This window comes from Myotis daubentonii, chromosome 3, assembly GCF_963259705.1.
Source record: "Myotis daubentonii chromosome 3, mMyoDau2.1, whole genome shotgun sequence".
Lineage (NCBI taxonomy): Eukaryota > Metazoa > Chordata > Mammalia > Chiroptera > Vespertilionidae > Myotis > Myotis daubentonii.
In genome coordinates this window covers 116,438,979-116,457,266 of record NC_081842.1, presented here as the reverse complement: position 1 = coordinate 116,457,266, position 18,288 = coordinate 116,438,979, and the positions used below count along the sequence as shown (strand labels likewise).

Below are 18,288 nucleotides of genomic sequence, written 5' to 3'. Positions count from 1 at the left end.
ACCCTCCGCTCTTTCGGCTCCGTGGGCCGGATAGAACAGCCAAACGGGCTGGATCCGGCCCCGCGGGCCGTAGTTTGCCCATGGCTGCTCTAGCCTCATAAACAGCCTTATTTTTCACCACAGCATTTATCATTACTATAGATTATGGAATTTATTGTTTGTCTATGATCAGGTTACACTTTAGAATGTAAAAACTTGTCTGTTTTATTCATTCATGCCCAGCATCTTGCACATAATAGTTTAAGAAGTGGCAGTTTAATAGATAAATGAATAACAAATGAGTCAATTTGGGAATACTTTGATCAAGAGAAGAGAAAAAGTGCAAGATGAAGATTCTTATCTCTGCATCTCCTACTGTGACTAACACATACTAGACACAACTGCAAAAAGGAAAAAAGGAAAAATATAAAAACTAGGTAAGAGAATATTAATAACAAAATATTAGTACAGATTTTTAGCAAAAATCTGTAATATAGTTCGGAGTAACTTAATTAGCATGAAGTGTTTATACACAAAAAAGGAACTGGATTACTTTAAATAAAATTTATCTCAAAAAGTAGTTAGAGCCCAGCCGATGTGGTTCAGTGGCTGAGCATTGAACTATGAAGTAGGAGGTCATGGTTTGATTCCCAATCAAGGCACATGTCTGGGTTGCAGGATTGATCCCCAGTAGGGGTGTGTAGAAGGCAGCCGACCAATGATTCTCTCTCATCATGGATGTTTCTATCTCTCTATTCCTCTCAGTTCCTCTCTGAGATCAATAAAAATCTATCTATCTATAAAAGCCTAAGGGACTGAATGACCAAATGACCAGTCAACTGGTTGCTATGACATGCACTGACCACCAGGGGGCAGACGCTCAATGCAGGAGCTGTCCCCCTGGTGGTTAATGTGTTCCTCCCACAGTCAACCTCCTGCAGCCGGCCAATTTCCCACGGCCAGCTAACCTCCCGTGGTCCCTCCTGCTGGCTGGCCACGATTGGCCCTGATTGCTGGCCAGGCTGAGGGACCCCACCCGTGCATAAATTCGTGCACGGGGCCTCTAGTATATTATAAAAATAAAGTAGAGCAGAGGTGTCAGTAAAAATGTCTGAGTAAGGATCTCTAAAAATTCTCTCCTACATAAAAGCAATGAGAAAATGGACATAATAACCAAAATCCAAATTTTCAGAATTATGGAAGTTAATCAAAGGCTGGCAGCAATTAGGGGAATGCTTATTCAAGAAAAGACAAAATTGCCCTGGCTGGGGTGGCTCGGTTGGTTGGGCATCATCTTGTGCACTGAAGCGGGGTGGGTTCAGTCAGGGCACATACTCAGGTTTCGGGTTTGATCCCTGGTCAGGGTAGGTGCAATTGATCCATGTCGCGTGCTCGCTCTCTCTCTCTCTCTCTCCCTCCCTCTCCCCCTCTCTAAAATCAATAAAAAACATATTCTCAGGTGAGGATGGGAAAAAAAAAGACAAAAATCTCAGTAAGGATAGTGAGCTTTTGGCATTTTAAATTGCTCTAATCCCATTTTACAGTCTCCAGTTCCACATAGCCTTCAGAAATAATAGCTAGCATTTTTGGTGAAAACCCATAAGCCTGGCTGCCACCACAGAGATCAGAATAAGGTTGATCTTTCACAGTGCTATTCCTAACAGTCTATGATGTCAGTATTACCATGATATCAAAATCAAAGACATCACATGAAAAGAAAAGAAAAAATATCCCTTATGAATACAGACACAAAACTCCTCAAAAATTTCTAGCAACCCAAAATCTTGTAGCATACAAAAATGATTATACACCATGATCTAGTGGGATTTATCCCAGGAATGTAAGGCTGTTTCAATAAATGAAAAACAATCAATGAGATATACCATATTAATGAATAAAGGGATGAAAACCATATAATTATCTTAATAGACACAGAAATAGCATTTGACAAAATCTAACAACCTTCCAAGAAAAACAAAAAACGCCCTAGGAATAGAAGGGACTTTCCTCACCTAACAAAGGGCATCTGCCAAAACCCCACAACTAATATTACACTTAATGCTGAAAAATTGAAAGCTATCACTAAGATCAAGACAAGATAAGAATGTTCACTCTCACCACTTCTATTCAACATTGTACTGGTAGTTCTAGCCACAGCAACTAGGCAAGAAAAAGAAATAAAGGCATCCAGATTGTACAGGAAAAACTTAAAACTATACATGCAAACGCCACAAAAAATTAGGGATTACAAATGAGTTCCAAAAGATGGAAGGATATATAATCAATACACAAAAGTCTGTTTTATTTCTATATATAGCAATGAACAATAAAAAAATTTTTTAAAGAAAATATTTCTGCCCTAGCCAGTTTGGGTCAGTGGATAGAACATCACCTGAAGACTAAAGGATCCTGAATTCGATTACGGTCAAGGGTACTTTGGTTGCAGGCTCCTCTCCGGCCAGGACCCTGGTAAGGGCTCGTGCAGGAGGCAACCAAATCATGTGTTTCTTTCACACTGATATTTCTATCTGTCTTTCCCTCTCTCTTCCATTCTCCCTAAAAATCAATGGAAAAATATCCTCGGGTGAGGACTAACAGCAACAACAAAATAATAATAATAAAAAGAAAATAGTTCCATTGACAATAGCAGTAAAAAAATAAAATACTTAGGACTAAATTTAACCAAAAAAGTGCATGACTTGCTCAGCAGTATGGCTCAGTGGTTGAGCATCAACCTATGAATCAGGTCACGTAGTTCAATTCCCTGGTCAGGTCAGGGCACATGTGGGGGCTGCAACCTCGATCCCCAGTAGGGGGCATGCAGGATGCAACCCATCAATGATTCTCTTCACCACTGATGTTTCTCTCTCTCTCTCCCTCTCCCTAAAAAAAAGTGCAAGACTTGTATACTGAAAATTATAAGACCATCACTGAAATAAATTAAAGACCCAAATAAATGGAAAGACATTTTGCATTCATGGATAGGAAGACTTAATATTGTTAAAAAGACAATACCACCTAAAGTGATCTATGGATTCAACGTAATCTCTATAAAAATTCCAATTGCCACTTTTGCAAAAATAAATAAACTGATAATAAAATTCATATGAAAACGCAAGGGATCAGTACAGACAAAACAATCTGGGTGGAAAAAGTTGGAGTCAAATACCACAATTTCAAAACTAAAACAACAAAAGTACAGTAATTAAGATGGTGTGTTGTTCCCATAAAAATGGCAGATAGACCAATGGAATGGAATGAAGAGGTCAGAAATAAACCTATACATTTATGGTAATCTGATTTTTGACAAGGGTGCCAAGACAATTCAATAGGGAAAGAACAGTATTTAAGCAAATGGTGCTGGGACAACTGGATATCCATATGTAAAAGAATGAATAGAGATTCCCCTACCTCATACCATATTCAAACACAAAAATGGAAAAAAAGAACTAAATGTAAGAGCTAAAACTATACAACTCTTAGGGGAAAAAAAAGGTGTCAATCTTTGTGATCTTGGATTAGGCAATGCTTTCTTGGTTATGACAACTAAAGCAGAAGCAACAACAAAAAAAGTAGAAAAAATATTGGATAAGCCTGAGGTATACAGAATACATAAAGAATTCTTATGAAGCAAGAATAAAAAGACAAATAACCCAATTTTAAAATGAGCAAGTAATTTGAATAGACATTTCACCAAAGATATATAAACAGCCAATAGGCACATGAAAAGATGCTCAGCATTACTTGTCATTAATGAATGGTAAGTGAAAAGCACAAAGAGGGTTCACTTTACACCCACTAGGATGGCTATAATAAAAAAGATGGGCAATAACAAGTGCTATAGAGGATGTGGAAAAGTTAGGCCCTTATACATTGCTGATAGAAAGTAAAATGGTACAGCTAATTTGGAGAAAAGTTTGATAGTTCCACAAAGTGGTAAACATAGATACAACATGACTCAGCAATTCCATTCATTCATATATACCCGAGAACTGCAAACATATGTTCACACAAAAATTTGTACACAGATATTCACAGCAGCATTATTCATAATAACCCCAAAATGGAAACTTCCCAAATGTCCATCAATAGGTGTATGGTAAACAAAATGTAGTATTTGTACAATGCAATTTGTTTTAGCCAAAGAAAGGAATGAAGTATTGATACATGCCTCAACATAAAACATTGAAGACCCCCGAAAACATTATGTCTATAGAAAGAATCCAGCCATACCCCTAGCTGGATAGCTTATTTGGATGGAGCACTGTCCCATTCACCCAAAGGCTGCAGGTTCGATTTCCAGTCAGGGCACATACCTAGATTGCCAGTTCGATCCCTGGGCTGTGTACAGGAGACAACAGATTGATGTTTCTCTCTCTCTCTCTCTCTCTCTCTCTCTCTCTCTCTCTCTCCCTCCCTCCCTCCCTCCCTCCCTCTCTCCTCTCTCTCTCATCAATAAAAACATGTTCTTGAATGAGGATTAAAGAAAAAAAAGAAGCCAGCCATAAAAGGTCACACATATTTTATGATTTCATTTATATGTAATGTCTAATAAGCCAATCCATAAGGCAGTAAGGCAGTCAGTGGTTGGCAGGGGCTAGAGGAACGAACGCTAATAGGTATGATATTTCTTTTTGGGGGTGATGAAAATATTTCAATATAGATAGTGGCTATGGTTGCATAACTTTGTGAAAATATCAAAAAACCACTAATTGCACTTTAAAATGATCCATTTTGTTATGTGAATTAAAACTTAGTAAAGTTGTTAATAAAAATAAAAGGAAGCAGCACCATAAGTATACTTTTCTAACTTAAAACTTACATTTTCTGTGAGGCTCATGTTTTCTTTGCTGACATTTAACACTGTTGTCATTTAAGTCAGATTTATGATGTTGAGTTACTTCTTGAGGTAGAACTGCACCCTGAAAGTTAAAATTCTTATAAATGATTTAAAGAAACTTTTATTATTATAAGTACTTTTCTTCAATGTTTAATAAATAATTATTTTATAATTAAAATTATATATCTCTAGAAAACAAATTAAGGAATGCAGAAAAGTATAGGGAATTTTAAAAACCACTCAAACCCACCACCTAGAAATAACCATTACTAACATAATGATCATAATTCCTTATGTTTCTCTATGTATTACTTAGCAAGATACACAGAAAACTATCATTTACAATAATGCTGTTTTCAACAGAAAAATATTAAATATAGTTTTGCTTGAAGTTAAAAGAGAAACTAAAGAAATAAACTTTAGGTAAATGTTTTTTCCAAGCAGAAATAACACCCTCTAAAGACCCTCTAGATTTGCTTCAGAACCCTCCTCTCTGGGGGAGGTGGGAAATAGTAGGTGCTATAGGACATGTGCAAGGTAAGGATGGGTATCTGTGGGTTCATTATACTATTCTCTTGTCTTCATTAAAAACTTCTAGAAAATTCATCATTTCTACCTCTGATGTGAAAGTTGAGAATATTACTCCTTCATTCCTTTCCCCAAAACCTGATTTTTATTAACTAATACTTATATTGTCAAGGATTTCAAATGATGGAAGACTATGACCAGATAGCAAAACTGACTATAATGCTACAATAATTAGTCAGTACAGGAATAGACAGAATTAGCAAAATGGCCTAAGTTTTGTCTAATGATCAGATTAGATCACTTTGTTTTCTGACAGGGAAAGAATGCCTGAAGGCAAAAAAGACATAATTTCCACAGCTGAAGAGGAAGAGGAAGCAAAAGCAGATGTTCAATACAAATTTATTATTTCACAATTTTTAAAAAATCCTCACCTGAAGATATATGTATTGATTTTAGAAAGAGGGGAAAAGGAAGTGTAGAGAGGGAAAGGGAGAGGGAGAGGGAGAGAGAGAGGGAGAGGGAGAGGGAGAAAGAAACATTAGTTAGTTTCCTCCCATATGTACCCTGCAACTTAGGAATGTGCCCTGACCAGGTTTCATTCTCGCAACCTTTCAGTGTATGGGACAACACGCCAACCACCTGAGCCACACCAGCCAGGGCTATCAATTCACAGTTTTACTTTTGGTGGGCCCTATTTATTTTGTTCTGAGCATAAACAAATAATGAACACTAGGTACAAAGGCATATCCTGCTTGGCAGTAGGCATGCTCAAAAATAATTGTGATGTGCACCATTGTGTGCAGGAAGGTCCAATGAGCTCATATGCATATAACACCCAGGGCACTTTAGCCTTTGAGAATCAAAAGGGCCAAGAGATTTCTATTTGAATAGCACAATAATTGGTGGGGTACATTATGGGAGATTTTGACTTTAAGAACATCAGGATCAATAAACTGGTATGAACAAATATTGTGTTAGTGTCTATTATGTTCCAGGGATGGAACATTATCTTAATTTCATTACAACAATACTATGATTATAAAAATGCTTTGGTAGATTTTGATTCCATTGTATAGATGACTAAACTGAGGCTCAAAGTGATAAAGTAATTTAGTTACAGTACTAAATAATGGGAGAACTGACATTTGAGTTCTAACTCTAAAACTCAAGTTCACAGTACCATTTCAGAGAAAAAGTGTGTCATAAGTTTAATTAGGAAGAAAACATTATAGTTTTTAGAGAGAGGGGAAGAGGGAAAGTAGAGAGGGAGGGAAGGGGGGGAGAGAGAGGAAAAAAAAGTTTTTTGAGTTGTTCTATTTACATAAAGCTATTTGTTAGTCATATTTTCATATTTTGCCAATAAAGGCTTGAATTTTTTTAAAGATTTTTTTTTTTTAAGAGCAGTTTTAGGTTCACAACAAAATTGCCCCCTGCCACCACACATGCACAGCCTCACCATGATCAAGATCCCACTTGGGAGGAGTATATCTGTCACAACTGATGACTCTACATGGACATATCACACCAAGTCCATAGTTTACACTGGGTTCACTCTTGGTGTTGTACATTTTATGGGTTAGGACAAATGTATAATGACAAGTATTCACCATTACAGTATGGATGAAAAAGGCTCTGTAATAAATCTAACTGAAAGTAATCTCACAGGGTGATCTAATCATAAATTTCTAACTGGGAAGGTCATGGTGGGTAAGTCAAGCCTCGGGCCTATAACTTCCCTAATGAAAGGTTATCTTTGCCTTATGCAAGCCCTGTCCGTTGTTTCTGTGCATCTAGATTGATATAGCTTTAAAATGACTTTTTCAGATTCCTCAGAAGGGTAACAACCCTCAAGACCGCACATAACCTTGTTATCCTGTAACCAATCATTGCTGTTTCTCTGCCTTGCTTTCTTCCATATCCATGTATCTTCCATATGTTCCCTTCCTAACTCCAAATGAGAAAACACACTGCAAATTCTCATTCTGGGGAGCATCTGAGATTTTGCTTCCTGGCATATTGTCAACATTGGTCAAATAAACTCATAAAAATTCTTTACAGGTTTGGATGTTTCTCTTATGTCATCAACGACAATAGTATCACATCGAGCATTTTTCAGTCCCTAAAAATCTTCAGTGCACTTATTCCTTCCTCCCTCTCTCCCCAACCTTGGAAAACACTGATCCATTTTTTTTCTTTCATATTTTTATTTATTTAAGAGAGAAAGGGAGAGAGAGAGAGATAGAAACATCAATGGTGAGAGAGAATAATTGATTGGCTTCCTGCATGCCCCCTACTGGGGATCGAGCCCAAAACCCAGGCATGTGCCCTGACCGGGCATTGAACCATGACCTCCTGGTTCATAGGTTGACACTCAGCCACTGAGCCATGCCGGCTGGGTAGCCACTGATCTTTTTACTGTCTCCATAGTTTTGCCTTTTCCATAAGCTTAACTTTTTTTTTATTGGGTTGAGTGTTTTAGAATTTGCTCATTGGATGAATATCAGGCTGCTTTTTAATGCCTCACAGATACATGTGTTGTATGTGATGGCTCAGAATTCTTGGAACACACAGGAGATCAAACACTGGAGTATTAAACTGATATAAATAATGAAATAGCAACCAATCACAGGAATTGTATACAGAACATTCTGAGAAAATATATCAAGTGTTGAAATAGGTAGTAACACGACTAGGGGAATTTTGGAAGTGAGAGAGGAATAGCATCCTAAGCGGAAGGAACAAGAAGTACAGATAACCTGAAATGGAATTATCTGTTTGTAGGAAAGGGAAGGTAAAGAGACCAACCTGACTGGAACAGACCATTTACCAAGTACTTGGACATGCTTTATATAAGAATCAGGTAGGGTTAGATTATAGAAGAACTAAGCATTAGTTTGAGTATAGGCTGAATTCTAGCAACTAAACAGGGAGCCGGGTACATTCTAAGTATTTGAATTATACTATTTTAGGGCTGGAAAAGACCTCCAAGGTGATCTAAGTCCACCAACTTAATTTTATAACTGAGGCCCAAAGAAGCTCAGCGAAATAAGATTTGCTCAATTTGAGTCACAAAACCTGATTTCCTGATTCTGAGTTCACTACCAGATTTACGACACCACAATACGTAAAGGTATAAGTTGAGTTCAAACCCAGGAGCTCTTATTAATTAGAAACTTTGCCCAATTATGCCATAGGGCCAAGACTGGTGAAGGGATCTTTAGGAAAGATAGATCGAGCAGTACTATGTAAGAACTGTAAAAGAAAGAGGTCAGAAATAAGAAATGCAGATAGGAGATTAATCTAGGTATGGGATGACGACCTAAGGTCCAATTATGGAAACTGAGAAGGAGTAAACAGTTTGCAGTCTCACTGCAAAAAAAATATTAGGAGAGAAAGAGTAAAAATTTTTAATTCCATACTTTCCAGATTATATGTTTGACGAAAATGGTAGTGTTAGAAACAAGGATAAGAGAACAGGCCATAGATCAGGTCCATTCTGAGACATCTTGAGATTGAGAGGGACGGTAGGCATCCATCTATATCTGTCTTCCAGAGAGTTGGAGGTATTGGGCTAGATCTTGATTGAGAGTTTGGAATCAGACAGATTATTTTGAGTGGTAATTAAAGAGACGAGAAAGCTAAAGTCACAAATCAAGCAATAGGGCAAAGGGAAAAGAAAACTGTTCTTGAGTTTTGGTGAACAGTCCAGTGAAAGTCTGGAAGAACAGAGGTTAATAAAGAAGTTAATAGGAAAGGTGAGAGGAAACTTAGGGCAATGTTTTCTTTACAGCAAAACTCCTTGAAAGAACTGTCTATATTTACAGCCTCCAATTTCTTTCCTCCCCTTCTCTCTTAAACCCCCTCTAATTAATATTTCACTCCTATCACTCTACTAGAATTGTTTAAGGTTCCCAGTGACCTTCATCTACTAAACTCTGTGGTCAATTCTCAGTTTTTACCTTAATTGATCCAAGAGCAACATTCAACACAGTTGATCACCTGGTCCAGTAAGACATCCATTCTTCACTTGGCATCTAGACACCACCCTTTCCTAGTTTTCTTTCTGTTTCATTGGCTGTTCCTTCTCAGTCTTCATTGTCAGTTTCATCTAATTTCTCGAATTCTTTAAAGATGGAATTCTCTAAGGCTAAATTATTGGACCTCTTCTCTATCTACATCTACTTCCTTGATATAGATAAATATAGTTATACAGATATACACATACACATGCATGTATGTAGATGGCGACTCTCGAATTCTCTCTCCAGTTTGGACATTCTTCATGAGCTTCAGTCTCAATGGCCAACTCTACGCCTGCACTTAAATCAGCGGTTCTCAACCTGTGGGTCGCGACCCCTTTGGCAGTCGAATGACCCTTTCACAGGGGTCACCTAAGACCATCCTGCATATCAGATATTTACATTACAATTCATAACAGTAGCAACATTACAGTTATGAAGTAGCAATGAAAAGAATTTTATGGTTGGGTGACAACATGAGGAACTGTATTTAAAGGGCCAGAAGGTTGAGAACCACTGACTTAAATGTTTAATATATGTCTCAAACTCACTATGTCCAAAATTGAATTCTTAATTTTCCCCACATATCTACTGACCTGCAATCCTTCCCATCTCAGTTAATAGCTACTTTATCCTTTTAGTTACTCATACCTTAAGAGTCACATTCTTTAATCCATTCTTTCTCTTTTAATTCCAAATGTAATTCATCATCAGCTGGCAATCCCTCTATGATGTCTAAGATTTATTATAGAATTGCATATCTGAAACCTGTATAATTTTATTATCCAATGTCACTCCAATAAATTCAATCTAAAAAATGTCTACTGCCTTAACCGGTTTGGCTCAGTGGATAGAGTGTTGGCCTGCGGACTGAAAGGTCCCAGGTTCGATTCCGGTCAAGGGCATGTACCTTGGTTGCGGGCACATCCCCAGTAGTGGTTGTGCAGGAGGCGGCTGATGGATGTTTCTCTCTCATCCATGTTTCTAACTCTCTATCCCCTTCTCATCCTCTCTGTAAAAAATCAATAAAATAATTTTTAAAAAAATGTCTACAATTTGACCAATTCTCACAGGCTCCTACTACCAGGTCTAAGTCCATATGGTAGGCACTCAAGAAATATGTTTTGAATGAATGAATGATAGCAAAGCACTGAAGAATGAGTGGTTAGCAGTATCAAATAAATTAAGGAGGAAAAGAGGGTTTGAAAATCTGGAAATGGGTTAAATTCAGGTAGAAACAATTTATGAATGATGTAAGGAAAGCTTTTAATTGCGTATTTGCAGAAGAAACCTGTGTATTTTGTCACTCTCACTTTTTATGTTTATTTTATCTCCATTCCCTTTGCTCTTTCCCCCTCTCTAGTTCTGATAATGCCACCATCACTGAAGGATTTAGTATAAATGAGGCCCGTGTGGTACAGGCTACTGGTTTATAAACTTGAGAGAACATTCCTTCTTGACCTAAACTGAGAAGACAGGCCAGTAACTAGTAACAAAGTTATAGGCATTCAGTCCCTTTCTTTGTTGTTTTTTTTGTCTGAGTCTACTCTTTTAGCAGAGGAATGTGAATTTGCTCATTCATCTTTAAGACAACCAACTGTCAGTATAAAGCTACACATTCAAGTGGAAATAATTAACTTAATGAGTGCCATTAAGGCCTTTGTTAAATTTAGACTATAGTTATTATGATTTTCTAAACAACTAAAAAATAATCCAAAACTAATTTAAAATAAAAATTGTCTATATTCTCATTCACTGATCAAAAAAATTTTATATACAACTGAACAGAAGTATGCAAATTCATGATCAAAACTGTTATATCTATTTTAGGATGTTTTAGAAGAAAATTAATCATTGCATGCCTGAGAAAGAAATATAAAATGAAAATTTTTCGAGTTAAATGTCCATCAATGAAGATATACTAACCTTCTCTTGTAGAGTTGGCTGAAAGTGCTGAACCTTTCTGGATCCCTGTAAGGACTGCCAAATGTTGCAAAATTCATCATCATCTTTAGTAGGTACCTGGCAAAGCGCGACAAATTTCTTAAGAAACTGACACATGAAGAAATAGAGATTCATATTAAAAATCAAATAGCCAAACCAGTTTGGCTCAGTGGATAGAGCGTCGGCCTGCGGACTGAAAGGTCCCAGGTTCGGTTCCGGTCAAGGGCATGTACCTTGGTTGGGGGCACATCCCCAGTAGGAGGTGTGCAGGAGGCAGCTGGTCTGTGTTTCTCTCTCATCGATGTTTCTAACTCTCTATCCCTCTCCCTTCCTCTCTGTAAAAAATCAATAAAATACATTTTAAAAAAAATAAAAATCAAATAATTTATTAATTAAAGTTATTTATCATGAGAGAATATTTAACTTTCATTATTTGAAATCTCAATTCTCTTTTTCTAGAGCTCAGTAGAGTCATCATAAAGGTATTCTATTAGAGTGAAAAGGGCTTTCTTCTTTTGTAATTGTTTTGGTTTTATTGAAAGCATTTAAAGCAGTGGTTCTCAACCTGTGGGTCGCGACCCCTTTGGCGGTCAAATGACCCCTTCACAGGGGTTGCCTAAGACCATGCTGCATATCAGATATTTACATTACGATTCATAACAGTAGCAACATTACAGTTATGAAGTAGCAACGAAAAGAATTTTATGGTTGGGTCACAACATGAGGAACTGTATTTAAAGGGCCAGAAGGGTGAGAACCACTGAATTTTAAAGCATAATAAATGCTATAAAAATTATACTGTATCAATATATCCCCACCAATAGATTCTTTTTGTCTTCTATTGCACTGATAAATTATCTCATTTAAGCTAACATCTAATGATTTAACTTAAAAAATTTTCATCTTACACAAAAGTAATCTAACAGATTAAAAATTCGCTATTACTCATGGGGAACTGATTTCATACAGGTCAAAACACTCTGGGTTGCTGGCTCGATCCCCATTGGGGGGCGGGGAGTGAAGGAGGCAGCCAATCAATGATTCTCTCTCATCACTGATGTTTCTATCTCTCTCTCCCTCTCCCTTCCTCTTTGAAATCAATAAAAAAAAAAAATATATATATATATAAAATTTCTCAAAAAAATGTACCAAAAATTTAACAGTAGTTAGCTATGATATTTGAGAGGATTTTTGCTTTTGTTTCCTTTGTTATTATCTACTTATCTGTGCTTTGTAATTAGTCTATATAATAGACATGTATTATTTGGATTAAAAAGTGTGGTAAGATTTGTGGTCATGGAATTAAATAAAGGTAAGTGTCTCACACAAAACAATTCAATTTTTGCCCCCTGGAAGATGAAATAAAGGAAATTACCATGAGTTACATGGTGGGAACTAGAAAATTGCTTTTCATAAAGATATATCCTCTTTCTTCTACCTTTCAAATTTATGTCATTTTATAACAGATATCATAGAAAATTTGTATATAATAAAAATATTTAAATGTTAGTTTGAAAGCAAATATATAGAGAAAAAAGACATTTTCAGGATATTTTAAAAATAAATGTCTTTCTTCTTGAATATAACTATAATTTTATAACATAGGTAGAATACTATCAATATCATTCTCTCCTAGCCTATGAGTTTAAAACAAAACTAGAAATGACTTAAACAAAAAATTTTAAAAAAATCTAAGTCAGTTTAGGTCTCTATTTATAGTGTGCTTGTAATTTGTAAAGGGGGTAGAGAAAAATTACAGAAAGAGTCTTTACTTGCGTAGAAACAAAAAGAGATTGAGGGGAATGGTTCAGGCCTCCCAAATGACCAGATGAAACTGACGAATTCAAGCTATAGTGATTCACAGCTGGTTGTGGTTTCACAATGGCTGTCAACTTCTGATTTCCAGTTTCTGAGCGACTCCCATGAGAAAGGTTCACCAAGGCACTTGTTGGCAGTCGATATCCCCTACCAGGTGAGCACCTAAAAGTAAAAAGTTACATCAGAACCAGAGTGAAATAATACTGAATGTGCTAGGATGAAGCAAATAATATTTGGATGGATCGTCCAACATCAAAAACCTCCCAAAAAACAAAAGTCCAGGACCAGATGGCCTCACCAGTAAATTAAAAGATATAATACCTTCTCAACCTATTCTAAAATACTGAAGAAGAGGGAATGCTTGCTAATTCAGTTTATGAGGCAAACATAACCCTGATATCAAAAACAGGCAAAGACAAGACAAAAAAGGAAAACTACAGGCCAATACCTCTGAATACAGATGCAAAAATCCTAAAAATATACCAGCAAATTGAATGCAACAGTACATTAAAAGCATAATACATTATGATCCAGTGGGGTTCATTTAAAGGATGCAAGGATAGCTCAACATATGCAAATCAAACACTGCGCATTAACAAAAGATAAAAATCATATATCAATAGATACAGAAAAAGCATTTGATAAGATACAACATCCACTTATAATTAAAACTCTCAATAAAGTTAATATAGAAGACAAGTACCTCAACATAATAAAGGCATATATGACAAACCCACATCATACTTGATGAAAAAATGAAAGCTTTTCCTTTAAGGTCAGGAACAAAACAAGGATGTCCAATCTCACCATTATTCAAAATAGTATAACAGAGCAATCAGGCAACAGAAAGAAATGAAAGGTATCCAAATTGGGAATGAAGAAGTAAAACTGTCAGTATCTGCAGATGACATGATTCTCTTATATAGAAAACCCTAGATTCCACCAAGACTATTAGAAACAATAAACAAATACAGTAAAGTTGCAGGATACAAAATCAAATACAAAAATTCGTTGTGTTCCAATATAAAAAAATCTGCTGTGTTCCTATATACTATCAATGAAATAGTAAAAGGAAAAAACAAAAAAAAAACCCTTTACAATTGCAACAAAAAACCCCACCTAGGAATAAATTTAACAAAGGAAATGAAAAAGCTATACACTGATAACTACAAGACATTATTGAAAGAAATTGAAGACACAAGGAAATGGAAAAATATTCTGTGTTCATGGATTGGAAGAATTAACATTGCTAAAACAGTCAAATAACCTAAAGCAATATATAGATTTAATGCAAACACCATTAAAATCTCAATGGCATTTTCCACCGAAATAGAACAAAAAATTCTCTAATTTGTATGGAACTACAACAGATCCCAAAGAGCCAAAGCAATTCTGGGAAAAATCAAAGCCAGAGGTATCACACTCCCCGAGTTCAAACTATATTACAAAGCTATAGTAATCAAAGCAGTATTGTATTGGCAGAAAAAGCCAAATACACAGACCAAAGGAACAAAACTGTTAGCCCAAAATAAACCCACACATATATGGGCCACTAATTTTCAGCAAAGGAGCCAAAAACATACAATGGAGAAAGAAAAGCTTCTTCAATAAACGGTGTTGGGAAAAATGGAAGCCACATGCAAAAGAATCTGACACCATACATAAAAATTAACTCAAAAGACCTGGAACAAAATACACAAAAGAAAACAAAGGTATACACATTGGTCTCAGAGGGGTTTTTGTGAACTTGATCCCAAAGGCAAGAGAAAAGCAAAATATAAATTAATGGGACTACATCAAACTAAAAGCTTCTACACAGCAAAAGAACCATCAACAAAACAAAAAGGCAACCAATCGAAAGGGAGAAGATATCTGCAAACAAGACTCTGATAAGGAGTTAATATCCAAAATATATAAAGAATTCACACAGGGAGAAACCAAGATGGCGGCATAGGTAAACACTGGAGTTTGCTGCCTCGAACAACCACTTCAAAAATACAACTAAAAGACGGAACGGACATCATCCAGACCCACAGGAAGGCTGGCTGAGTGGAAGTTCTACAACTAGGAGGAAAGAGTAAAACATACCGAGACTCAGAGGAGGCGCAGTGCTGAAGTAAAATACTAAGGTGCGGAGTGCATGTGGAGCGGGCTGGCGGCTGACGGCGTGGTTGTTGTTTTCAATCGGGAGGGAGTCTCAGACTCTGAGCTCCAGATCCGGGCGAGTCTCTAGGGACCCAGACTCATATGGGAGAAGCGGGACTGTCTGGCATCGCTCAGAACCCTAGGGCAGCTTTCTCTCCGTGGGGCTTGCAGCAATTACTGGGACACTGAGAAGCAGAGCCTCTGAGGGCAAGACTGAGTGCTAACCCTGCCCTGTTGATCCTGTGGGACCTGCCCCGCCCAAGCCCTGCAGGGAGACTTTTGCTGGATAGCCTCAGGCAGAGGCTAGATTAGCACCTCCCTAGAGATCCAGGAGCCAGGAAGCCCAGAGGTCAGAGTGGGACCATCCAGTTTGCAGCTCTGTGGAACCATAAAAGACACACTCAGGGGGAAGACTCCGTGAGCACCAAAGCCCCATTGAAGCAAGTCGACCCCCAGAGGGGTGTCTCCAGCACAGAAGTTCTCCCACTGCAGACACAGCTGATTCTCACAGCCAATTGGCCTGGAGGTCAATTCCTCCCAGTGATAACTACAACAATCAAGGCTTACCTACAACAAGACTGTGCACAAAGCCCACAAGGGGGTGCACCAAGAGTGTCTACCTCAGGTAATTGGGACACTTAGCACAGAAAGGAACTCTATCGACACAGCGAAGCATAAAAAATGCCGAGACAAAGAAAAAGGACACAAACGACAGAATCGGAGGAAAGCAAACTGCTGGATATAGAGTTCAAAACCACACTTTTAAGGTCTTTAAAGAACTGTCTAGAAGCCGCCGATAAACTTAATAAGGCCCTCGAAAAGACTGGTGAGACCGCCGATAAATGTAGTGAGATCTTCAAGAAGACTGGTGAGACTGCCGATAAATGTAGTGAGATCCTCAAGAAATCTAATGAGACCCTCAATGCTGTGATAAAGGACCAACTAGAAATTAAGCATACACTGACTGAAATACAGAATATTATACAGACTCCCAACAACAGACCAGAGGATCGCAAGAATCAAGTCAAAGATCTGAAATACGAAGAAGCAAAAAACACCCAACCAGAAAAGCAAAATGAAAAAAGAATCCAAAAATACAAAGATAGTGTAAGGAGCCTCTGGGACAGCTTCAAGTGTACCAACATCCGAATTATAGGGGTGCCAGAAGAAGAGAGAGAGCAAGATATTGAAAACCTATTTGAAGAAATAATGACAGAAAACTTCCCTCACCTGGTGAAAGAAATAGACTTACAAGTCCAGGAAGCGCAGAGAACCCCAAACAAAAGGAATCCAAAGAGGACCACACCAAGACACCTCATAATTAAAATGCCAAGAGCAAAAGACAAAGAGAGAATCCTAAAAGCAGCAAGAGAAAGAAAATCAGTTACCTACAAGGGAGTACCCATAGGACTGTCAGCTGATTTCTCAACAGAAACTTTGCAGGCCAGAAGGGAATGGCAAGAAATATTCAAAGTGATGAATAGCAAGAACCTACAACCAAGACTACTTTATCCAGCAAAACTATCATTCAGAAGTGAAGGCCAGATAAAGAGCTTCAGAGATAAGAAAAAGCTAAAGGAGTTCATCACCACCAAACCAGTATTATATGAAATGCTGAAAGGTATCCTTTAAGAAGAGGAAGAAGAAGAAAAAGGTAAAGATACAAATTATGAACAACAAATACACATCTATTAACAAGTGAATCTAAAAATCAAGGGAATAAATAATCTGATGAATAGTATGAACTGGTGATTGTAATAGAATCAGGGACATAGAAAGGGAATGGACTATTCTTGGGGGGTGGGGGGAGAGGGGTGTGGGGTGAGGGAAGAGATTGGACAATAATCGTGCACCTATGGATGAGGATAGTGGGGAGGGGAGTGAGGGCGGAGGGTGGGGTGGGAACTGGGTGGAGGGGAGTTATGGCGGGAAAAAAGAGTAACTAATGTAATAATCTGAACAATAAAGATTTAATTAAAAAAGAAAAAAAAAAGAATTCACACAACTCAAAAACAACAAATCTGATTTTAGATGGGCAGAGACATGTATAGTCACTTTTCCAAGGAAGACAAACAGATGGGCCAAGAGACACATGAAAAGATGTTTAACACCACTAGTTATTAGGAAAATGAAAATCAAAACTACAATAAGATGCTACCTCACACCTGTTAGAATGGCTATTATCCATAAGACAAGATATAGCAAGTGTTGGAGAGGTTGTAGGAAAAGGGAAACCTGATATAGCTGACTGGACTGTAAATTGGTGCAGCCACTATGGAAAACAGTACACAGGTTCCTCCCAAAATTAAAAACAGAGCTACCATATGGCCCAACAATCTCTCCTCTAGCTACATACATGAAAAATTTGAAAACACTGTTTCATAAAGATTTTATAACCCTATGTTCATTACAGCATTATTCAAAATAGCCCTGACATGGTAACAACCTAAGTGTCCTTCGACCAATGACTGGATAAAGAAGATAGCTATACTAATCAGCCATAAAAAAGAAAAAATATCTCCATTTGTGACACCATGGATGGAACTTGAGAGTATCATGCCAAGTAAAATAAGTCTGACAGAAAAGCACAAGAACTATATGATTTCTCTCATATGTGGATATAAAAAAAGCAACAAAAGAACAAACAACATAGATACAGACATCAGTATGGTGACTACCAGAGGAAGGGGGATAGGGGCAGGTAGAAGAGGGCAAAGAGGGGATAAATGGTGATGGAAGGAGACTAGACTGTGGGTAAACACACACAACACAATATACAGAGGATGTATCATAGAATTGTGCTTGAAACCTATATAATTAATCAATGTAACCCTAATAACTTCAATTTAAAAAGGGCAAACAAAACACACTCATAGATACAGACAACAGAATGCGGGTACCAGATGGGAAGGAAGCTAGGGGGAAGATGAAGAGGGTAAAGGGGGCCAAATATATGGTGACAAAAGAAGACTAGACCCTGGGGGGTGAGCACACAATGGAGTACACAGATGTTGC

The 18,288-nt window shown here is 37.5% G+C and overlaps 1 protein-coding gene across 8 annotated transcripts in view; it reads right to left on the bottom strand.

Moving 5' to 3' along the window:
- Window positions 1–18,288, bottom strand: part of XRN1 (5'-3' exoribonuclease 1) — a 196,300-nt gene that overhangs the window by 20,191 nt on the left and 157,821 nt on the right. For 4 of the 8 annotated variants that reach the window (XM_059688272.1, XM_059688274.1, XM_059688275.1 and 1 more), the window contains 3 exons: window positions 13,068–13,290; window positions 11,293–11,388; window positions 4,802–4,901 (listed from right to left, as the gene is read on the bottom strand). In XM_059688272.1, the coding sequence (XP_059544255.1) occupies window positions 4,802–4,901; window positions 11,293–11,388; window positions 13,068–13,290 (419 nt within the window). Of the gene's footprint in view, window positions 1–4,801; window positions 4,902–10,290; window positions 10,379–11,292; window positions 11,389–13,067; window positions 13,291–18,288 lie in introns of those variants that run through there. The other 4 variants (XM_059688276.1, XM_059688273.1, XM_059688279.1 and 1 more) reach the window with 3 other exon arrangements.